The sequence below is a fragment of the Syngnathus acus genome, chromosome 15, assembly GCF_901709675.1.
Source record: "Syngnathus acus chromosome 15, fSynAcu1.2, whole genome shotgun sequence".
In the NCBI taxonomy this organism is placed as follows: domain Eukaryota; kingdom Metazoa; phylum Chordata; class Actinopteri; order Syngnathiformes; family Syngnathidae; genus Syngnathus; species Syngnathus acus.
The window spans coordinates 8,180,593-8,205,691 of NC_051100.1; the positions used below are offsets into that span (position 1 = coordinate 8,180,593).

The following is a 25,099-nucleotide window of genomic DNA, read 5'->3' on the forward strand; positions in this document are numbered from 1 at the left end:
ACACTTTTTGATGGGCTATGATTAATGAGCTCCGCGGGGGTGGCGCCCTCTAGCTGCGATGGAATACATTTCCAGCCCAAACGGGACCCGCCCCCCGTCTGTTCGGTCCACTCTACGGCACTGGTAGCACCAGTGGGTTGGCTGCTACAACACAACCGCAAATCCTCTTAGCGCTCCCAATCTCGCAGTCACACTTACCCACACACTTTAAAAAACGCACTCACACAGCCGCACTTTCAGTAGGCTGTCCCTTGTGTTCCACTCAGGGATAAATATAAAACCAGTCAGTGCAGTGTATAAAATCAATTCTCATCACGGTAGCACTACTACTTGTGGAATCTATTTATAAGCAATAGTAGTAACTCTAATTTGGGTATGAACAGAGGCCAAAATAATGTATTTGTCTTTAATTTGAATATTTCAGTGTCATCAAAAGTTTGTGTTTTTATTTGAGATGGTTCAATTATTGGAGCTTGATTTTCAATTCGCGCATGTCTACTGGGAGACTTTTATTTGTCTCCAACAATGAATTTCTAACAGGAATAGTCCTTGAATGTTCTTCTTGACCCATCTTTAGGCACATGAGAACATCACATCTATTGTTTCAAAAATAGTTGGTTAAAACCAAAACAGATTCCCAAAAGTTAGAGGCGTGTGGAAAATTATTTTTGAGATAAACTTTGTGAGATACTATGTTCAATGTGGTCAGATGTAATCTGTGCACTGGTATGTTTTTCTTCAGGTCGACTGGTTTTGTGCTGGAAAGAAAGCTGGTGCTATAGTTTATGACAGATTGCAGCTAACGGATCTTTAAATGGGCTCCTGATTGTTTCATGTCTGTACTGTGTGTGTGTGTGTGTGGGGGGGGGGGGGGGTCTGTTGGTTGTTGCCATGTCATCAAGCCTGGTCTGTCCCACTCCCACCACACAGGCATGCTGGACGGACAAGTGAAGCGTTTCTGTCGCTTTGCATTTCCATCATCTGCTCAGTCTCCCTCCACTGCCAATCTGCTTTCAAGCTCCTCGTCACCTCTTTCTCTCTCTCTCTCTCTCTCTCTCTCTCTCTCTCTCTCTCTCTCTCTCTCTCTCTCTCTCTCTCTCTCTCTCTCTCTCTCTCTCTCTCTCTCAGCACACACACGCAAAACTTTCACAAGTTTCCACTTCAATATATTATTTTTGAGGTTATTTGATCGTGTATGTACATTCATGTTTAGTTATCAGGAGTTTGTCAAGCCAATTGAGGCAGAGGAATGTTAATTCTAAATTGATGTTGGTTATTTAGCCAGGAAAATAATGGAACCTGTAGCAAACAAGGTAGGAAGGATTTCATATTCATCTCCCTTAATCATGCTAATAAATTAGAGGTATTTTATTTATATAGAAGAGGGCAGCATGTGGCATCGTTTTTTCACTTGTTAACTAATAATCATAAGTTAAAATATTCAGAATAGAGAAAAAATGTGTTTAAGAAAAACTTCATTTGTCTAAAAACATTAAGACTGCTCAATTGTGCTTATAACCATTACGCTTCCTTGCCTATATCATCAGTATCATATAATGGAAGCATAAAAACTAAACATTGTAATAAGACACTAAATTCTATCTGCATACATTTCCTGTAAGTGTTGTTGTAAAAGCATGACCCACCAGAGTTTCATGCAATTATTAATGTTTACAATTTCCCATAGTAAAGTTTATTGGGTTTAAACTGTCACTTTAATAAATTCCTGCAAATAAGCTTATTACAAATTTCCATTAAAATGTTTATCTTCATGAAGTGTTGCAGTAGTATAGGCAGAAAAGGCGATATTTAATTTTAATGTATAGGCAGAAAAGATGATATTTAATTTGAATGTGCCTGTGTCTGGTTGGACTGCTCGTGGGGAGTATAACGTGTCAGAGCCATGTGGTGCTCATGTTTGTGACAGTATCAAAATATCCAAACAATAAATTCACAAGGCCATCATCAAAGCCTTGGGGGTCTTTGAGTGTTAGATCTCCGCACTCTTAGCGGGATGTCAAATTCTGCTCCCTGACGCCTGCTGTCTGGGGAACAGCAATGAATTGTGTGTTTGTTTACAAATGAAGTCACGATGAAAAGATGACTTGTGTGTTTCTGTACTTGTAATTGGTTGTGCAAATGTGTGTGTGTTTGTGGGACGGGTAGGGGGGGGGCTTAGTCAGATGGGCAAACTGTATGAATCTTCACACTTGGTCAGCCTTTGTTGATGTGAGAAGTGATGCTGTGTACAACCTGTACTCAGGTCACCACACACTGATATACACATTTTCCATCAACATTTCATCTAAAAAAAACAAAAAACATAACCCTATTTTTAATTGTTTACATTTCTTCTACCGGCCGCCCGTGGACTGTTTAGACCAGGGGTGTCAAACTCATTTTTTTCGCGGGCCGCATTGTAGTCATAGCTTCTTTCGGAGGGCCATTATGACTGTCAGCCCAAATAAATGTACGAGCACCTCATATTATATACAGTAAAAGCTACAAAACAAACTGACGAATAACTCGTTTTTAAATCAGACGAGTAGAAACTGGTCAAATATTTAAAAAAAAAAGATATTATTAAAAGTGAAGACAATTTGCAATTCTAGTAATGACACACGAATTTGATGCACAATTTGTCTTCGCGGGCCACATAAAATGATGTGGTGGGCCGTATCTGGCCCCCGGGCCTTGAGTTTGATACCTGTGGTTTAGACTGATAATGATGGAGTTAGTTGACCCATAAACCACCCAGTTTAGCTGCTCTTGCCATGAATGAAATGATAAACCCTGGTCTTAAACACGATTCCTGAAAAGTAGGACACGCACATTTGTATCGACCTGAATTATTTGGTACTGCTTGATAGGAACAGAGCTTTTGGCTTTCTGTTCACAAAGTTTGTTGTGCTCAGTAAGTCACTTGTACTTCATAGCTGTGGGCTAATGTACTGGGTGCTTACTGAAGCCATTTGAATCCAGCAGGCAGGACTAAATAGAGGGAGAAAAGCATTTTTATGTCAGACACCCAGCTGAAGTGGAGGAAGAAGAAATGATATTGCTTTTGTTTGTTGTCCTGGCAGGACACCTGAAATATGCTGCACAAGGGAAACCTACATGCGCTTTATTGTGATATCTTCCTGTAGTTTAACAACTACAGTTTTCACATTTGAGCACAGTGTGGAATATATTAAAGACGAGAACATTTTGAATCATCACTGGAGTTCTCATGCTGAGTTTTGGAAAAATATATGATTGTGAATTTTTGAAGCTTGAGAGGCCATTGTAACACGCTGGGTTATGACAGACAGCAACTGGTTCTTCATAGCCTCATCCTCTCTCCATTCTACTTGTGGGCTAGTGGCACTTAACCTGACTTGGGTCAAGCCTTCTCGTATGTCATTTTGGTCCAGACCCTCAGTGCTGCCTTGTTGTGTGGCCACGCTCCATTACTGTCACATAGATTACACGGCATTGAGGCTCCAACAGTGCCACACACACACTCACACACACTTTTACGGCACACATTTTCATCAAATGGGACGCATTTGGAACGGAAAACCATGATTTCACATTTGTTACTATAATATGCTGTGTGACAATAAAAATGGAACATAGATGAAATGTCTTTGGATTAGCCGTGTAGCCGACATGTATATTTTTGACAATAATAAATAATAAGATAATAAATATAAATACAAAACGGTATCAAACTGAAAAGAATTGTCCACCTTGACATGCTCCTATATACAAGAAAAGTTGGACAGCGACTGCATAAACACAGGTTCACATTTTGCGTGTATTTGTTGAAAAGACCATGTTGAACCCTGCACTTTCCAACCGTCTGTTGTCTGCCATTAGAGCAATAGAAGTCTTGTTGTGGCGCACTGCAAGGAGTTGTTGTCTCCGAGACTCGTCCTATCTGCACAAATTGCCGGCTGCTGAGCCCTGATGGATGTTTGTACACTGGCCCAAAAACACAGATTCCACTTAAAACCATCGAGGTCCATTATCGCCGAAAGAGAAAGAAGCTGTCTTTTGCTCTCTTACCTCCATCATCTGAAAACATTTTGAATTAAAGTGTGCTGCTACCTACACACACATAATTTACCCAAATTTGCAGGGGTCTTCACTTATTATTTTCCAAGTGAACCACCATCTCGCTCAATTGGGCTGTCTCTAGTCACCCCCCAAATCTCCCTTAACCCGCTGTCCCTTAAGAGTGACAGGCTGTGTTTTTTTTTCCAGCTGATGTTTGAACACTGAACAATCAATGCTGGGCAAAGAGAAAGAGCGTGGGTGAAGGGTGGGGAGGAGCAACACAATTGGTTATTGACAGCGAATTCAAAGTCTGAAAGGCTGAAGGCGACATTCTAACAAGAGGACGGAGAGAGAGAACAAACAAAGAGAGGGCGTGAGAGAAGCACCATGACAATTGTTGTGCATGTTCAGATGTGTTAACGTTTCGGTTCACGCTTGTGTGCATCAGCAAGTGTAGCTACTTAAAGTCTTATATCTAAATTTTTATCAAAGTTATGCACAGTATTGATGTGACATGTAGAGTTGTTGTATCACAATATGATAGTTGTTTTTAGCTGATCGGAGGTTGATGTGTTCAGACTTGTTTATTTGCTAACATTATATGAATTGTATAACCTCAGAAGCATTGGTATCTGAGCTTTATTTATTTATTTATTATTTATTTACTTGCTTGCTTTCTTGCGTATTTATTTATTAGTTAATTGTTTGTTTGTTTGCTTGCTTGCTTGCTTGCTTGCTTGCTTGCTTGCTTGCTTATTTATTTATTTATTTATTTATTTATTTGCTTTTTTATTATTATTTATTTTGCTGACCTGGAGCCATAGCCTACATCTTATTTTTCTGTCATGCATCACTAGTCCGTCCCTCATTTAGACATTTTTCTCACCTCATGCATGCCACAAGGAGAATGGTTGCATCCTGATAGTTTTTAAGAGCCAGATATCCTTTTTGTTGAGCATGTTTGAATGTTGGAGGATAATAACTGGTATGTCTTTATAGTGCGAATTCAATTTCTTTGTGAAAAGGGAGCCCATGACACCAGCTGCCCATTAATGGTGTTTTTGTGCAAGAAGGTCCAAGTCATCAACTTAAGTATTACCTGTGGGTTCCGTTTGCACTTACAGGTTATGAAAAAAAATTGCCCGTACAGACTCCTTGCGTAGACATTCATGGATAACTTGAGATGACTGACTAATGGGTGACTTTAGGTTACAAGAGAACACTTCACCTATTCTGCCACCATTCATTAGACTCGGCCTGATCTTGGCTTAAGAGCCTTCCAAATTCTCACTCCTGCTTGCCATCGCTTTCTGTGTTCCGCTTTGCTTTGCTCTAATGTCTGAGCAAAAAATCTGTCAGGGGGGAAAATGGGCTAGAGGGTGGTTGCTTGAGAACTCCTTGTGTTCCTAAAAATAGAAGATTGTAACACTAAGTAGATTATCTTGTTCCAGAGTTGTGGAATAACTCATCATGTTGGGCTTGATACATTTATAACACCATCAAAATGTACCTGTTCCAAATATCTGCCTCCAAACATTTTTTTATTTTATCCGTAATGCAAAATTGAAGTTGGAGAGCCGTGGGATTGTGATATTACCGTGTTTGAATGTGAAAAGCTAAATGGAATGACAAATTTAACTGGTTAATGGAATTTGTTTATGCACCACTGGAACTGTCATCTGCTAAAATGCATCTACAAATGCATGCAGTGTGATTGCTGCCGTCGTCTGCTATAAGGCTGGAATACAAAATGATGACTCCATCAAGTGCAATATTATTCCTCCCTCTTACTTCACCACCAAACTGTATTTTTTTTTAATCTCCATTTTCTATAATCAGGTTTGCATTTCCACTGCAGGGTGCATCGGCTCTGTAAATAGTTACACCATACTAGACAGACAATGGGTACTTAATAAAACAAAGAAACGAAAGTGACTGAGTGCTACCAGTGCAGCCGTACACGAAAGGAGAACACATGACCGACTTTTCAGAGTCTTTTATTTCCAAACTCCTGCATCCGCAATTTAAATCCACAGAGTGGTTCTTTTGGACAGGGTTCTAAAAGAAATTGCATTGAGTTGATTCCAGAATTCTAAACAACCAAGAGGGTGGGAAATTGTGTCTTTCCTACTAGGAAAAAAAGCCTTTGCAAAATGTCAGTGGCTATGTGTCGTATTGAGCATTTCACCGGATAATGTCAGGATCAGCGCTGCCTATCCAATGAAGGTCGTTCACTCCGCTTTTATTTAGAAATATGGACTGCTGAGGTCTCCAGATTTCTGGCAGACAGAACCAGAGAACAGCCGTTCATATAAATGCTGAAGTGTTTCTGGAAAACAACAATCCTTTTAATCAGCCCTATATATGTCAATATTTTCAGAAAGCAGCGACTACAGTGATGGCGAGGTTCTTCCAGACTCGTATCCATCAGCGCCAGCAGAACCTCTCCCAGAATTCCTGCTTGAACCAGAAGATGCTTTTATCGTAAAGAACCGGCCCGTTCAGCTTCGGTGCAGGGCGTCACCAGCCACACAGATCTACTTCAAGTGCAACGGGGAGTGGGTCAATCAGAATGACCATGTCACAAGAGAGAGCTTGGACCAGGTTACAGGTGAATCTCAAAGAACAAAACACAGCAATGTCACCTTATATTTTACAGACCTAAACAGCATACTCAATTACAAACTGCATTTTCAACTACATGTTCCATTAGCTCCTTCAAAGTTTTATGTCCACGATAACTGCATTTGGCCCGTAGCCAACTCATTGTCGATGTGCATTATCGCGCTCTTTCGCCGTCTCCCCGCAGGCCTTGTGGTGAGGGAGGTGGACATCTCAGTTTCCAGGACCCAAGTTGAGGAGCTGTTCGGGTTGGAGGACTACTGGTGTCAGTGTGTAGCCTGGAGCTCAGCCGGCACCACCAAGAGCAACCGCGCCTACGTCCGAATTGCCTGTCAGTTTTTGGCACCTTTATTATGTTTTGTCAACCATACATGCAAACTGACTAACATGCTGTCAAACGCCGTGAGTTGCCTTGTGATTGACAGTCCTGTTGTGACGGTACAAATGGAAAAAAAAAAAAAAGTGACAGCTTGAAACAGTATGCTGTAGATGTGAGGGAGACGATGTCATTTATCTGTCGCAAAGCAACTTTGGCTAACGGCCGATCTGTGTTTCTGCCCTTTAGACTTGAGGAAAAACTTTGAGCAGGAGCCACTGGGGCGGGAAGTGCGACTAGAGCAGGAAGTCTTGTTGCAATGTCGCCCCCCAGAAGGCATGCCCACCGCTGAGGTACAACTCTTTGGCTGGTTGAAATAATTCAAACACTATACATTTCAAGAATCCCAGAACTGTATGACAAAATGTTTTCCATAAATGTATCAAGTTTAAATCATGAGGTTCTGTCTCCTTTAAGGTGGACTGGCTGAAAAACGAAGATGTCATTGACCCTTCGCAAGATTCCAACTTTCTGATTACCATCGATCACAATTTAATAATCAAACAGGCCCGACTCTCAGACACGGCCAACTATACTTGCTTGGCTCGGAATGTGGTGGCCAAAAGACGCAGCAGCACCGCAAGTGTCATTGTTTACGGTAACACAAACTTCCTAAACTTATCTACACAATGATTCTGGATATTACAAAATATTCAAATGCTTCAAAACCATAGCATTATTATTGTCTTTGTATGTCAGTGAGCGGCGGCTGGTCCTCGTGGACAGAATGGTCTGAGTGTAACACAAAGTGTGGGCGGGGCTGGCAGCGACGAACACGTAGTTGCACCAACCCTGCCCCTCTCAATGGAGGAGCCTTCTGTGAAGGCCCACCCTTCCAGAGAGTGACCTGCACCACACTGTGTCCAGGTTAGCATGACCATCTCATCCATCTTATTTTGTCACACTGCTTTTCAAATGACACCGAAATTTATATTTCAGATCATATTTTAAGCAGTTACTCGAAATAACTGGTGCCGCCACAAAACCTATCTCTGTAATTATTTTCGATTGGTTAATCAGCACATGTGCAAACTGTTGACATTTGCTCATGATACAATAATGGCTTGTTAGTCAAATATGTTTTTGTAAACTTACTAAAACAGAACTAATGAAATCTGCACGCATGCAATGGTTCACAATACTCTTAAACCCTGATTTTCTTTTCTTTATATATATAAATAAACCCAGCTTCAAATTTCAGTCAGCCATGTAATTGTTTTTGCCCATGTCAATGTTCTATGGCCGTTCGTTTATTCTTTTAACCATATTTATTTATTTATTTATTTGCTCCTGCCTTGACCACGGGAGTGATCAATACAAAGTTCTGCTTAAAATAATAAACTTTGGATGCATATCAAGTTATCACCAATTAGGTTGCATCATCATTTCTGTAACTGTATAACTGCTCTCATTTCGTCATTCACATTTGGACCACTGTGTTAATTAAATGTGACACACACTTGTTGCTTTGCCCACCAGACCACCATGACTCAGAAATGAAACCATAAAAGGCATCTGCAAATTGCTAAATGAAGCACTGTCATCTCTTACATATTATATTCATTATGTCATGTCGTACTAGTACGAAAGTCATGCTTAATTCATTGCTGTTCTGATTAATGTTCTTACATAGTATCTTGTGCCATTCTAGTGGATGGAGGCTGGACAGAATGGGCAAAATGGTCTGCCTGTGGTACAGAGTGCACCCACTGGAGAAGCCGGGATTGCCAAGCCCCCCCACCCAGAAATGGAGGCAAGCACTGCAGCGGGAGCATGATGGAGAGCAAAAACTGTACTGAGGGGCTCTGTGCGCGCAGTAAGTAACCTGAATGGATTGAGTAAACGTTGAACTCATTTCTCAACCTTAAATCTTCCACTGGACCATGAATACGTAATAAATCTGTGCCAGGGTTTCAATTGCTTCTTATCTGAGAGAATATAGATTTTCTAAGGCCTCCATCAGGACAAATCCCCTTCGATTATATTTGTTGCCCCAGGTGGTCATTCAAATGATAGTAGAACATCTTTCAGAAAGTGATTTCTTTTCATAGTCAGACCATTTTAGAGGGTGCAGTGCATGTCCAAGTGATTTTGTACAGAAAATGTGTGAAAGTAGCTCGGAAGAACACAAATCCTGCAGAGAGCCATGAGAAGAAAAAATAGCAACACCCTAGAGTCTAGGGCAGGGGTGTCAAACTTATTTTTGTCATAGTCATGGTTTCCTTCGAAGGGCCATTGAAATTGCCAACCCAAATAAATGTCTGAATGTCTCAAATTATATATAGTGTACGGTACTCAACAAACTAGTGAATGACTAGATGAATAACTGGTTTTCAAAACAGAGACTAAGAAAAACCGTTAACATATTTTAAAAATATGAATGGTAATAAAAATTGCTAGCAATAGATCTATTTTTTTAAAAGTGAAAACAATTAGTAATTTTAATATTGACATATGAATTTGATGCACAATTTGTCTTCGCGGGCCACATAAAATGATGTGGCGGGCCGTATCTGGCCCCCGGGCCTTGAGTTTGACACATGTGGTCTAGGGTGTCAAACTCATTTCTTTCGCGGGCCGCATTGTAGTCATAGCTTCTTTCGGAGGGCCATTATGACTGTCAACCCATATAAATGTATGAGCACAATATTATACCCAGTAAAAGCTACAAAACAAACTGACAAATAACTCATTTTCAAATCAGACGAGTAAAAACTAGTCAAACATTTAAAAAAAGATATTATTAAAAGTGAAGACAATTTGCAATTCCAGTAATGACACGAATTTGATGCACAATTTATCTTCGCGGGCCACATCAAATAATGTGGCGGGCCGTATCTGGCCCCCCGGGCCTTGAGTTTGACACCTGTGCCCTAGACAGATGTTTACAAGAAGCAAAGTAAGAAGGCTGATGAGCCACATCTAAAAAGGACAGATGGAGAGTGAGAGAAGGTGAGAGAAAAAAGCATGACACATCACAGTCGGAAAATTAGCGCGGTGGAACGCATATGAGAATGAGTCAGACCCGCCCTGACACCAAATGTGCGCCCTGTGATGAGCAGGGAGAGATTCAGCTGACAGCGCATTAGACTCAAAGACACACATCTACAGAGGACACATATACCAAGACACAAAAGCAACACGCCCGAGCATTCGGACAAAGCTCTTTAAATGCAACTGGGGGATCAGATGCGTCGTCTGAGGAAATATTGAGCTTCACTTTCAGTCTGAGAATCCCACGCTGTTTTGCGTAGGGAAGCAGATTAGACAAATACACTTTGTGAGCGAACGAAACACGTCTCCTGAGGTCGCTAGGAAAAGATGCACTCAAGTTATTGTGACACAGAGGGAAGATGAGACGCATTCTGCTGTAGATGTTCTGTGAATGAGTCACTTGGCATCCACAAGATCACTGATCAATATGTTTTTATCGTTTCAAGTGTTATTATTTGACTGTTCTGCGTGTCTTTCCTTTAAGGCTAAACAAACACAGCTATCATAAATGTCCCTTTCACTGTTGCATGGACGGGAGTGATAGGCAAACACCCAGCAAAGATTTAGACTTGGTCACTTTATTGGGTACACCTGCAAGGTTTCAATTCAAGTCAGTCAGTTCGACAAAAGAAACGCAATAAAATACAATTAAAACACATTCTTTCCTACGATAATATGACAGCACTCATAGATACACACAAAGTTTTCCATCTTGTTCTTCTTGTTTTGAATTTAAAGTTCCCCCTCAAGTTGTAGCCCCCATCCCACTCTGTAAATAATTGTTGGTGTTGTAATATAATATAGAAAATGCTCCTGCCAGTGGGATGTGATGTTTATAAAATGGAATGAAGGGTGCATAGAAAGTTGTTAACAGTCTGGACGCCCGCTATTTCAATCATGTCCTTCACGGACCACATACAAAGCCATCTCCTGCCACCATCTGTTTCGTCATTTTTGACCCCTTTTGATTGCCGTTCTCGATAAACAGAAATACAATGGCCTTGGAATAGGGATATTCAGTCATATTTTTTAATGTAGCCCTATTAGTATTTTATTTTTCTCTGTATTCTGTTAGTGTTTGTTTTGCATAGCGTGCAGTCCATTCATTTCATATTTTTTCTCTTTTCTGTTTTTTCTTCTGTTCAAACAGATAAAAAGGTTTCTATTGAACATGCAAGCCATCGTAAGTTCAATCACCACCGTGACATCACTTTTTATTGCTTTCATACCCGATGTTTGGTCCGGCATCTGTAAGATTTCAACATCTATGTCTTACCTTCCTTTCTCACCTTCACATGACAGCTTGCTGCAATTGAGAATTAATCATAAAACCAAATTGTGAAATGAACAAAACAGTCAGCAGCTCCAAATGACAAGATGCTGTGAAGTGGAAAGACAGCACGGTTGATTTGTTCAGCTAATCTGTGATTTGGTTTAAAGTTAAAGTGATGCTAATTCCTTTAGCGCAATGTGACATGGGCTCAGGGGAGTGCAGCTTTAGTAATGCACCTAATTCCCTATTGTTCCGTTTCTCGTAATAAATGCCGACGGCTGTCGGATTTGGTCTCCATCGTGCCACGAGCATGGAGGCGGCTTCTCTTTCAGCGAGCTCGCCTCCCATGTTTTTCCTTCACACTGCTCATTTCCTGCATCTACTTCAACTTTTGCTCTGTCTTGTTCCTCCTCTCCCCTCTAAACCAATAACAACCATATCTATCTCCCCTCAATATTTTCTTTTTAATCATATTGACATTCGTCAGCCATAGTTCCTATCACACTGAAGAAATACGATGAGACTGACATATAATAATAATAATAATAATAATAATAATGATTCTGGGTGTTGGAAAAAGCTGGCAAAAATGGCCATCAGAAAGCTGCAAGTATCTCAGTGCCTTCACCTTCATTGTTTGTCAACAGATTCTTTTTTTTTTTTTTATCACTGAGGCTTTAAGATAATAAGTTACAATTCACAACTGTAAGACAAGGAGCAAATAAAAGAGCAATTATTCCTAATTGCTGCTTTTAGAAGTCAGGATTGAGGAGGCCGCGTTGAGCCGTCTAATCTCAACTAGCAATCAGTCGGCAGGAATGGAAGGAAATGCAGCCCAGTGGGGAGCAGGTGAACATAAGGCCAACTTCTTCATCCATGTTGCTGTTACGTCTTTGACTCTTAGTCGTTTTTGCTTTACTGCATGATCCTCTTAAACACAAATCCAATGGAATACTGGAAACATCCCAGCAGGAATATTGGCAGATCCAAGAAATCCCATGCAGGCTAGAAGTAGTGCGGGTCGCTGGGATTGCTTTGCCTCCTCCTCCCTACCTCCAGTCTGTGAAGTGATCAGCTCTTCAATGTTATTCCAAAGAAGCAGATGGAGGAGGAAAATCCTCTGTCCTCATTTTAAATGTCTAAAATTAAACCAAAGCTATACTTGACTCCACCTCAATTAGTGATTGTTTCACTTTTAGTGCTCCTCCAGGTTCTTAGTGAAACTATCAAACTCTAATCAGGACATCTTAGATGTACTTTCTCTGGTACATGAAAGACAATTTAAGTAGGGTGCTTTCACACTAGCAGCCTTTGAGCTGTTTTAATCAAAGTCTACTTTGTTTCCCCTATTGGTTTAATAGTACATTTGGTCAGGGTCAACATAGACTTAAACTTCATTGTGGACCATGTCAACTAAACAGTATAAGGTATAAAATATATAGGTATAAAAGGTCAGTGTATGCGATACTTGAGTACAACTATCTTCACAGAAAATAATTAGATTACTACTTAGGCAAAGGTTTTATAGTTTAGTTTTAATATTTGACATTCGCTTACTGTAAAAGTAATTTTCTTTATTATTTTTATTATATTTTACTATGCATTATTATTATTATTATTGTCTCATTTTTCACTGTTATTATAATATTATTTTTATTGACCGAGTTAAAATTTTGATAAACTTTTTAAAATTATTTTAGAGAGATAAATTAGCACTGCACTCATAAAAAATATTTTCTGATTACCTACATCTCAAATTCATTTTCATATATTACTTCATGCTCCACAGTTTAGGCATTGCATAATTAATTTCTGCATTTTGTTTATTTATAACAAAAACGGTTAGTGGGAAATGTATCGTGGTAAAAATATACACTCGGGAAATTTTGTGGTGAAAGCTGAAAGTTGACTGTACTCTCACGACCGACAATTGTTAACCTCGTTAAAACTTTTTGTTGTAGCGCTGGCGCCAGAGATGGGTGTAGCAGTCTACGCTGGTCTGGTTGGGGCTCTGCTGCTATGCGTGATCCTGGTGCTGTGCGTAGGCGTGCTGGCATACCGCCGCAGATGCAGCCACCTCCACGGAGACATCACAGACTCTTCTTCTGCCCTTGCCGCTGCCTTTCACCCAGGCAACTACAAGCCTCCCAGACAAGGTAAGTTGACACGCACAAATTATATACACACACACAGTTTTAGTTCCTATTTTGGCTCCTTTTGCTCATAGAAGCACATCTTCACATTTTATTTTACTTTCGGCGCCGCTTCCTATTTTTTATCAGAAATTCTTTTTATACCATGACACCATTATCTTCTTTACCACATGACATTTTTTAGACTTCAGAGCATTTGTCATGGTATCTCCTCTCTTGTTCCAGCCATCAAATATTAATTAGCAACATTAATCCATTTCGCTTGCATCCCTTTTTTGCACTCTCAGCTGGGGCCGCTTTTATTTCTGCAGATAAGAGAATAGGCTCTCTCTATTTTGTGTACGTGTGTCCGCAGATAACCTCCGCACCCTGCATCCGTCTGCTCCTCCCGACCTGACGGCCACAGCGGGAGCATTCCGCAGCCCGCTCTACTCCTTGCAGCAAAGTGTTAACGAAACCCATCACAAAATCCCCATGACCACATCCCCCCTGTTGGACCCCCTGCCCAGCCTCAAAATCAAGGTGTACAACTCCTCCACGCTTTCCTCGCTGGAGATCCCGGCTGATATGTGCTCAGCAGACGGCGAGATCCTCAGCCTAAAGTCAGTGGGCACTGGTGGGAGGGAGCGACAGTTCCACAGCCACACGCTGTCCAGAGAGCCTGGGCTTAGCACCAGCGCCACCCTGGGGCACCTTGGGGGGCGCCTCACCATCCCTAACACAGGTAGCAAGCGTTAAATTTGTTCAAAATTTAAGACATCTAAAACTCGTTGCAGAGCAGGGTCCTGAAGTTGGGAGACAATATGATGAAGAGTTCTTTATTTTTAATGTGACCCCTCACTCTGCATGCCTCTAGCCAAAGGTCCTTGACAGTTTTTCATTCATTTAATGATGAAAGACATATCCACCAAATATCATGTTTGTCAGTGATTTCACAGTCTGGCTCATTTTTCTTTTTCAAGTTTTGATGAATCTCAACATTCATTTGGAAAAATAGGGGGAAAAAAAGAAAAAACACTGCATCATCTTTGGTTGGAATTTTTAAATCTTGTTGTGGCATCAAAAAAAACGAAATGTTTTTATGTGAACAAGTCCGTCCTAGATTACACAAAAAAAAAAACACCTTCTCCCATAGGCGTGAGTCTGCTGGTCCCGCCTGGCACCATCCCCCAGGGGAAGTTCTATGAGATGTACCTCATTATCAGCAAATGGGAGAAAACGACGTAAGTGTCCGTGATCTCATCTATATTTGCGACCTGTGTGTCACAACGCTCGTCAATCCCACTTCAGTTGCTAATGTGTTATGACTCATCTGCTGTTGAACGTTAGACATGTCAGGTTCAACAAAACACGCTTGTTTTCTTTGAGTGTGACGTTTTGGCCGCTTTTGTGTGGCGTTGATAGGTTGCCATCTGAGGGCGGTCAGACAGTGCTAAGCCCCGCAGTGAGCTGCGGTCCATCTGCTTTGCTGCTCAATCGCCCCGTTGTCCTCACCTTGCCGCATTGTGCCCAGCTAGACACGCCAACACCTGACTGGACACTCACACTGAAGACGCAGACCCATCAGGGAGCATGGGAGGTGAGACTGCTTCGTGTCGAGATGACACAATGGTCTCTATTGAGACTCGCTTCACTTCTTTTTCAACCCTAGGAGGTGCTGACAGTAGGAGAGGAAAGCTTGTCCTCGCCGTGCTATCTGCAATTGGAGGAGGAGTGCTGTCATGTTCTCATGGAGCAGCTGGGCACGTATGGCCTGGTGGGTCAGTCGTGCCCCCCTCAACCGGCCTGCAAGCGCCTTCAGTTGGCTTTGTTCGCACCCCGAGCGCCCTGCCTCTCCCTGGACTACAGCCTTCGTGTTTACTGCATTCATGACACCCCTCATGCTCTCAAGGTGGGAAATGGGGTCACTTTTCTAGATCAGCTGTTGACTTTTCTATTTTGTATCATCCTCCTTTCCTTTGTTTGTTGTTCATTTTGTTTGGATGGATGGATGGATGGATGGATGGATGGATGGATGGATGGATGGATGGATGGATGGATGGATGGATGGATGGATGGATGGATGGATGGATGGATGGATGGATGGATGGATGGATGGATGGATGGATGGATGGATGGATGGATGGATGGATGGATGGATGGATGGATGGATGGATGGATGGATGGATGGATGGATGGATGGATGGATGGATGGATGGATGGATCCAATCACGTAGTAGCATAGTATTCAATATATTTAATAGTATTCAAATAAAAAAAATCAATGCTGGAACTCAACCCCTAAGCATTTTCTCCACACAGGAGGTGCTAGATCTGGAACGGAGTCTCGGTGGGGTGATACTAGAAGATCCTAAACCGCTGCTGTTTAAAGACAGCTACCACAACCTGCGTCTGTCCATCCATGACATCCCTCACACTCACTGGAGAAGCAAACTACTAGCCAAGTACCAGGTGAGTCACCTTAGCCTTCTATCTGAACACAATGCTAATAATAACGTGCAGACATTGCGACACAAAGTCAATCAAGGCAAAGACGTCCCTTAGTAATGAAATATTATTTCTACCAGGAGATCCCATTCTATCACATTTGGAGTGGCAGTCAGAGACCTCTGCATTGCACCTTCAGCCTGGAGAGAAGCAGCTTGGCTGTGTCTCTGCTTTCTTGTAAAATCTGTGTGCGACAAGTGGAAGGCGAAGGACAAATCTTTCAGCTGCACACTGACATCCAGGAGGTAATGTTACCTATCACTTACGCTCTATGAGATCATCTCTAAGAGATCCTCTTGTTCTCAACCCTGCAGACTCTCCCGCCTCACTCGCCGCTGCCCTCAACAGGCTCCTGCCTGCCCTCTTCTCAAGTAGGACCATATGCCTTCCGTCTGCCTTGCTCTATCCGCCAGAAGATCTGCGCCAGTTTGGACGCGCCGAGCGCCCGAGGGTGTGACTGGAGACTACTGGCATGCAGTTTAGGCTTTGACAGGTCAGCTCAGCTTTATTCTCTCCAGATCAATTAGCGTGTTTCTGAACCTTTATTGAGCCAAGGCACATATTTTGCATTGGGAAAAAAAAAATCTTACAGCACACTACCTCCCTCCAGGCACTGTAAATAATATGAAATTGGCCGTTCCAAATGTTCCACAGACAAAGTACCTGTGATGGAGTTTCCACTGATTTGTCGTATAATTGTACCCCCTTCAGGTACTTGAACTACTTTGCAACAAAGCCCAGCCCTACAGGGGTTCTCCTGGACTTATGGGAAGCTTGTCACCAAGGCGACGCAGACCTGGTCTCTCTGGCGACGGCACTCGAAGAGATGGGCAAGAGTGAGGTGCTCGTCGTCATGACGACAGATGGGGATTGTTGATGGCCGGAGGAACAAGAACATAAATGCGACTAATCATAAACATGCCGATGAACATGTCCACCGTGACACAGATGGCAAAGCGTTTCCGTTCCTTTTCCACGCACTCTATTACCTCTTCGACACGTCTTCATCAACTCATTTCCATCACCGCTCGGCCTGAATCCTCCAAAGCGATGTCGACGTTTGAAACTAGTTTAAAAGTCTGAAAATGACCACGTTTGTGTACTGTATATAAATGGAGCTGCTTTCAGGGTAGAAAACAAAACAATGTGTTCATCCCCCTGAAGTATGACAAAAGCAGACGTGGGATTACGTGTGTTTGCGTAGCAGCATGGAAGTGCATGATTGAACACCATCACACCTCGGGCCAGTCGCCTGATTGTTTTGTCACCAATGCAAATCTCCATCGGCGTGCGCGAGAGCACCTCGGGCTGCCGACGCGCACTCCCAGCATAGTGGAGCAGCCATTAAACGATACTCGTTCAAGACCGGCTCGCATCTCCGGTTTATTGGTTGCGGATGAATCAAACGAGCACGAAAGGAAGCCTTTCAGGTTTTCAGAGTTTGGCTTTGGGCTCCTCTTATCTCGTCGAGTACAACGAGTGACTGTTTCTATTGTACTAACAAAATGCCTCAAAGCCTTGGCGGCCACTCTATATCATTGCAACTGGCAGGGGGTGCTTGTGTGTAATCTCTCCTCCCACTTTGCCGCACTCCCATCCGCTGAGAATAAATTGCAAGAGTTTTCCGGTCATCCTTTAAAAGTTTCCTTTGGGGAACGCTCTTAGAGTTATCATCCATATTTGGGATTGTTTATCATTGCCGTTCTCTTTTTCCTTTTGTTTCGCTGTGTACTAATTCTACTACAGTATAGCAGGCCATGTAGTAGATTTAAGCACACAGCGGGCCACTAAGTCATTGAGAACAACACCATTTTGTACTTTTAATGTGTTTTCATTCCAGCGTGAGACAGAGGAGCCTTCAAAGTCGAACACAAGCTGTTGCAAGATGCAGATTAACCGCCGATTTGATTTCAAAACTGGTTTTCCCAATCGAAATTATTTCAAATGGATCAGAATCAAACTGTCGGCTCAATAAAACTTTACATTCTTAACTGTTATCAGTTTAGTGTTCTACGGATACTCCGATTTTTGGGCTGTTCTCTGTTTTGGTGCCTCACGCCAAAGCCCTGTCTAAAATAAAAGTGGTGCTTTGCCACCAACTTGTAGCTTCTATAGGCAATTATCAACGTTTCGAAGGTGTGATAATTACTTATAGCTTTTCCTTATTCACAGCAAGGTGAGGTAACGCTGCATAAAAACGGAACCGAATCAAAGTCAAATAAAGTCTCAGAGAGGGAGCGGGAAGGTGTTCGCAGAACAATACTGTTACTGTGTTTTGTTTAATTATTATTCATATGCATAGTTCAAGAAAATTTATATTAATAACCGTAATCAAAGGAAACATTGTGCAGGTAGCATCAGAAAAACAAGTGGGGTTTATGTATTCAAAGATAAATATACATACAAATAAAAAAATGAAACATTGTGCCGTTTGAGTTTGCAGCAAAAGTAAAAATATTGGGAAAAAAAAGAATAAAAGGTACAGCATGTTTTCCGGAGAGCGGTAACATCCCAGACATGCTTCAAAGACGTTTGAACTTATAATAAACGCACAAATTATTCCTTAGTGCCTGTTCTCCCTCTCGGCCTGTCAAAAAAATCGGAGTCGATATTAATTTCATTTTGAGGAAAACAAAATAATATGATTCTCTCGCTTACAATTTTTCAAACTTGGCAAGTGTCCTTGCTTCAGGTTTTTTACTGTTACTGTCCTTTTGCGTTTTAAGAGAGTAAAACCGATGCATAAAACAAAAATGATATATTCAATTCAATGAAACCAACCAATTAAATCATATTAAAAAAACATGTTACTTTAACGCACACGAGCAGGGCATACAACAATACTCAGCCATGTATATTGTTTCCTCTGCTCTGTGGTTGCAATGAATTTTAATGGGATTTCACATAATTGGGGACCTTCACTGCCTTTTTCTTAATTTTGCAGCAGTAACATAACGAATGTGCCGTTTGTTGGCAAATTTCTCCGGTCACTTTAATGCTATTCATTAGCCATTATGCCTTTGTCTACATACTATTTATGTTGGCATCTGCTTGGTAAATAAGTAAGACAGTCTTTACATGCTCACAGAGCTGTTTTTTTAATTTATTTTTTTTGTACTCTGTTTTACCCAAGAGTATATAGGTATCACTTGTATCACTTTTAAGGCGTTCCACTTTGGAGGTTCCACTGTACGTCAGAAGAGATGCTTGACTGTGTCGTTGGAGTTCATAGATACATTTGTCATAATTGATTAGTTAGGCCTTGAATAAAAAAGGCAGACAACAGACTTTTACCTCAACACTTGATCTACATCTAAGTCTTTTCAATGCCCCCCCCCCCTCTTGTGTTTCCTAAAATGCCTGTTTTGTGGCCAGGACCTTCATGCTATTTTCATCATCTGTGTTCAGCTATTGTCACAAGAGAATGTCTGTTACATATGGAATTGTAACAATGTTCGCAAAAAAGTGTTTTTATCTTTGAAATGTCAAAACCAAAACACCGAAAGTATCCCTCCTTCTGCAGTGACTCATGTCACTGCTTGAATGAATTAGTGTGTGTGTGTGTGTGTGTGTGTGTGTGTGTGTGTGTGTGTGTGTGTGTGTGTGTGTGTGTGTGTGTGTGTGTGTGTGTGTGTGTGTGTGTGTGTGTGTGTGTGCGTGTGCGTGTGCGTGTGCGTGTGCGTGCGCGTGTGCGCGTGTGCGTGTGTGCGTGTGCTGTTTTATCTGCGGCCAACCCTTCACACCCCACCTTTATCAGCTATACGTGTATTCGTGTGGACATTTCAGATGATCTACCCAATGCTTGAACGTGTGTGTGTGCGTGTGTGCAGGGGTTAAGTGGGGTGCACATTTCTAAGTGCTATGCAAGCGCAAAAGAAAAGAAAAGCATCTTGACTTCTTTTGCCTCCTGGAAGAATTCTATTTTTTCAAACAAGAGCATAACACAAACAGGGTTTTTGATTTTGTATCAAACTACAAGTGGTGCAGAAATGCTTTTTTTTCTGAGGTGAAACGTTCTGAATTGGATAATTGGATCAAGGTCGTGGACGCTGTCAGTGGCTTTCTTGTTGCAGAGACTGGATCGTGTAGACCAGTATTTATTCTCTCAGATCGTTTGGATTGTTCAGTGTAGCTCTGATACATGTTGCTGCAAACAGACTAAACTTCTCTTTGTTCCTGTTCAAAAAGACTTTCTTTCTTTAAAAAAAAAGAAAAAGACATTTTTACAAAAATATGTTAAAAAATGTATTTCAGTGACATTTTATTTCTGTAAAAGTTCCAATTGTAAATAAACATCTAGCCTTCTTACCTGTAACTAAATATAATTTTTATGCAATAAATTATATTTCTTAGTTTAAAAGTAGCCTCTGTGTGGTTTGTTATTTTTGTCCCCTTGTCCACGCTCCACACACACCTTGTTGAGAATTTTCATTTTAAAATTAAATTATCAATAAAGACAAACAATGATAGTGAATATGTTTATTGTTAAAAGTATTATTTAGGATTCACATTTTAACATTAAATACGTTTGTGACTCACAGGCTCGATGATAGGAGTTTTCATAGTAAAGTGAAGTAAAGTTCACTGTACAATAAATTAATACGGCTTCCAAGACAATGACAAAAAGGCTCAAATACACTATTTAGGTGTTTATTAATCAGATAATGTGTAGAAGTGCAACACTGGAAAGAGTTGTTGGTGTTGGCTAGTGTTGGCTCGTGAGTGAACGATTCGTACAGAAGAACGATTTTATTTCAGTCAACGAGAGTGAACGAATCACTTCCTAAAGTTGAGTCTTTTTTCAATTCATATGACTTCAACCAGTAGGTGCCGGTAATGCGCGTTGAAGCTGGTGCCACCTCGCCGTAAATCAAAACGAAGAAGAAAATGACGTAACTTCTCGTTCACGAACGAGTCGTAAATTGCATTTCCCGTTCAACAACTGAACGGCTCTGTGAGTGAACGAGTCAGTGAGTGAGTGATTTTACATTTCCAGTTCATTGCGTGAACGGATCAGTGAGGGAACGAATCCTGACTTTCCCGTTCGTGAACGAGTCATTGGGTGAACTGCCTTCCCGTGCATCAACGGATCAGTCAGTGAACGTGTTGCGTCTCCTGGCGTGAACTATGTAAGCCAGAATGTAGATTTACGATTTGCCAAGGAAAGAAAAAAACACTCACTGATACACCACTTCTTTTATGCACGTTTTCTCCAAGCTAACGGCTAACTTTATTGCATGAAGGGATGCGCCTTTATGCAAAAACGGGGAGAATATGCTTCTCCTTGGGTAATCTTGATTTTATAACACTTATAGTAGTTTTTAAATAACGTGTATGCATATTTACGCCTAAATATTGTTATCCAATATATCGACTGCAATTTCACATTAGATTTCTGGTTTGAAATGTACTTTTATTATTATTATTTTTAAATAAACATTTACGTTAAAACTTGTCTGGTGTTTTATTCCTTGTTTTTATATTCGCCAATTAAAACATAAAAATCAGACATTTGATTAACTGCTTTATATGACAATATGTGTTTTACGTTGTTATATGAGTTAGTGTCCCCCAAAATAACAAATGTCAGCATAACGGATTTTTTTTTCAACCTTTTATTCAAACACAAACACATTCGGTATAATAACACCATCAACTAAAATAAATAAATGCATAAATAAGAAAGTGTAGCGAACGATTCGGTGAACAATTCTTTTGAACAAGTCTTTTGAGTGAACCGATTCTAAAGTTCAACTGGAATGCACATCACTAGTACAAAAGAAGGCATACGGGTATTTCCAGGTTGAAATAGCCGACTGGTTAGTGACACGGGCTCTCGCTCGGTATGAACCTGGTTCGAGTCCAGGTGAGAGCACTTAGCTAGATGTGCTTTTAGAATCGCAACCTTGCTTTGTATGCGTATGCAAACAATTGGAAGTTTTTATGTGTAAATACATAAGGTGGCCCCGCCCCCAAGTTGGCAGAGCAAACCAATGGACATATTGGAAACATATTGGAACGCGTCCCCGAGGACTAGAGCTTGACACCTGTGACCTTTGACCATGATATTTCCTTAATAAAGTGGCCTGTTATTAGGTACACTTGAAAATGGCGGTGTACCTAATGGAGTGTCCGTGTGATTCCCTCGTTAAGTGCAGCTGCGTGAAAAGTTTTAGCTCCTGCAGAACGTGAAAGGAGCTAAAACTTTTCACGCAGCTGCACTTAACGAGGGTAACTTGGAAAACATATTGGAACGCAGCCCCGAGGACTAGAGCGTGACACCTGTGACCTTTGACCATGATATTTCCCTAATAAAGTGGCCTGTTATTGGGTACACTTGAAAATGGCGGTGTACCTAATGGAGTGTCCGTGTGATTCCCTCGTTAAGTGCACCTGCGTGAAAACTTTTAGCTCCTGCAGAACGTGAAAGGAGCTAAAACTTTTCACGCAGCTGCACTTAACGAGGGTAATTTGGAAAACATATTGGAACGCGGCCCCGAGGACTAGAGCGTGACACCTGTGACCTTTGACCATGATATTTCCCTAATAAAGTGGCCTGTTATTGGGTACACTTGAAAATGGCGGTGTACCTAATGGAGTGTCCGTGTGATTCCCTCGTTAAGTGCACCTGCGTGAAAACTTTTAGCTCCTGCAGAACGTGAAAGGAGCTAAAACTTTTCACGCAGCTGCACTTAACGAGGGTAATTTGGAAAACATATTGGAACGCGGCCCCGAGGACTAGAGCGTGACACCTGTGACCTTTGACCATGATATTTCCCTAATAAAGTGGCCTGTTATTGGGTACACTTGAAAATGGCGGTGTACCTAATGGAGTGTCCGTGTGATTCCCTCGTTAAGTGCACCTGCGTGAAAACTTTTAGCTCCTGCAGAACGTGAAAGGAGCTAAAACTTTTCACGCAGCTGCACTTAACGAGGGTAACTTGGAAAACATATTGGAACGCGGCCCCGAGGACTAGAGCGTGACACCTGTGACCTTTGACCATGATATTTCCCTAATAAAGTGGCCTGTTATTGGGTACACTTGAAAATGGCGGTGTACCTAATTGAGTGTCCGTGTGATTCCCTCGTTAAGTGCACCTGCGTGAAAACTTTTAGCTCCTGCAGAACGTGAAAGGAGCTAAAACTTTTCACGCAGGTGCGTTTAACGAGGGTAACTTGGAAAACATATTGGAACGCGGCCCCTCGAGGACTGGAGGTCGACACCATTGGTTTAAGTGAAAAGTGCCACACCCGCCCTCACCCCCACTTTCTGATTGGCTGGTTGATCTGTGACATCACTCGGACACTCCATTAGGTACACTGCCATTTTCAGATGTACCTAATAACAGGCCAGTTCATTAGGGAAAAATCCTGGCCAAAATTGAACTGAAAGTGAAAAGTGCCACACCCGCCCTCACCCCCACTCTCTGATTGGCTGTTTGATCTGTGACGTCATTCTGACATCTATTAGGTACACTGACATTTTCAGATGTACCGAATAACAGGCCAGTTCATTCGGGAAAAATCCTGGCCAAAAATGAACTGAAAGTGAAAAGTGCCACACCCGCCCTCACCCCCACTCTCTGATTGGCTGTTTGATCTGTGACATCATTCTGACACTCTATTAGGTACACCACCATTTTCAGGTTTGTTCGCGAAGATTCATGAGTGAGTGACAGACAGCGTTGCTGCTATGCCAGCCGACACACGTTATGCCGACATTGATATTTAATTTTGTATTTGTTGGATTGTAGTTGATGGTGTTATTATACCGAATGTGTTTGAATAAAAGGTTGGAAAAAAAAAACGTTATGCCGACATGTTATTTTGGGGGACACCAACTCATACAACAACATAAAACGTGTGGCGGCTGTGGCTCAGGCAGTAGAGTGGATCGTTCGTTTAGTAACTGGAGGGTTGGCGGTGCGATCCCAGCTCTGTCACATGTCGTTGTGTCCTTGGGCAAGACACTTCACACACCTTGCCTCCATTGTAAATGAGGAAGTGTTCTCAATTGGCTTACCTGGTAAAACATTTAATAAAAAAAAAAAAAACATTGTCATATGAAGCAGTTAACCAAATGTCTGACTTTTATGTTTTAATTGGTGAATGAAAAAACAAGGAATAAAACACCAGACAAGTTTTAACATAAATGTTTATTTGAAAATAATAATAATATTAAAAGTAAAATTCAAACCAGCAATCTAATGTGAAATTGCAGTAGATATATTGGATGACAATATTTAGGCGTATATATGCATACACGTTATTTAAAAACTACTACAAGTGTTATAAAATCAAGATTACCCAAAGAGAAGCATAATCTCCCCGTTGTTGCATAACGGCGCATCCCTTCATGCAATAAAGTTAGCCGTTAGCTTGGAGAAAACGTGCATAAAAGAAGTGCTGTTTCAGTGAGTGGTTCTTTCTTTCGTTGGCAAATCGTAAATCTACATTCTGGTTTACATAGTCCACGCCAGGAGGGAGACGCAACACGATCACTGACTGATCCGTTGATGCACGGGAAGGCAGTTCACCCATTGACTCGTTCGCGAACGGGAAAGTCAGGATTCGTTCCCTCACTGATCCGTTCTCGCGATGAACTGGCAATGCAAATCACTGACTCGTTCACTTACAGATCCGTTCAGTTGTTGAACGGGAAATGCAATTCACGACTCGTTCGTGAACGGGAAGTTACGATATTTTCTTCTTCGTTTTGATTTACGGCGAGGTGGCACCAACCTCAATGTGCATTACCGGCACCTACTGGTTGAAGTCATGAACTGAAAAAAGAAAGAATCACTTTAGGAAGTGATTCGTTCACTCTCGTTCACTGAAGAAAATCGTTATTCTGAACGAATCGTTCACTCACAAGTGTGTGTGGGGGGGGGGGGGGGGGGGGGGCGATTCGTTGAACGATTCGTTTGAACGAATCTTTTGAGTGATCAGTTCACTTAAAAGAACTGGAATCACTAGTTGCTGTGTGCTTTTACTAACAGTGACACTATGACGGCTGTGGTGCGTTTTCCGTCCGACGGAAATCAGAGCATGTAGTTCAACGGGAGAACCTGGATTGTTCATTTTTCACCAACATCAAATACACAAGTCAAGTCGAGACACCTCGACTGTGATAGCCACTCAGCCGTTGTCAGA

The 25,099-nt window shown here is 41.6% G+C and overlaps 1 protein-coding gene across 2 annotated transcripts in view; it reads left to right on the top strand.

The window, feature by feature from the left end:
* The window catches only part of unc5b (unc-5 netrin receptor B), a 38,452-nt gene extending 19,325 nt beyond the window's left edge, over positions 1–19,127 (top strand). Inside the window, exons 2-17 of one of the 2 annotated variants that reach the window (XM_037271649.1) lie at positions 6,422–6,652; positions 6,851–6,994; positions 7,229–7,332; positions 7,457–7,637; positions 7,739–7,906; positions 8,691–8,855; positions 11,184–11,216; positions 13,268–13,462; positions 13,815–14,183; positions 14,595–14,682; positions 14,864–15,038; positions 15,111–15,350; positions 15,761–15,910; positions 16,027–16,191; positions 16,261–16,439; positions 16,658–19,127. In XM_037271649.1, the coding sequence (XP_037127544.1) occupies positions 6,422–6,652; positions 6,851–6,994; positions 7,229–7,332; positions 7,457–7,637; positions 7,739–7,906; positions 8,691–8,855; positions 11,184–11,216; positions 13,268–13,462; positions 13,815–14,183; positions 14,595–14,682; positions 14,864–15,038; positions 15,111–15,350; positions 15,761–15,910; positions 16,027–16,191; positions 16,261–16,439; positions 16,658–16,823 (2,753 nt within the window). In that variant the 3' untranslated portion in view covers positions 16,824–19,127. The remainder of the gene's footprint in view (positions 1–6,421; positions 6,653–6,850; positions 6,995–7,228; positions 7,333–7,456; positions 7,638–7,738; positions 7,907–8,690; positions 8,856–11,183; positions 11,217–13,267; positions 13,463–13,814; positions 14,184–14,594; positions 14,683–14,863; positions 15,039–15,110; positions 15,351–15,760; positions 15,911–16,026; positions 16,192–16,260; positions 16,440–16,657) is intronic. The other variant, XM_037271650.1, reaches the window with a different exon arrangement.
* Positions 19,128–25,099: the final 5,972 nt, after the last annotated feature.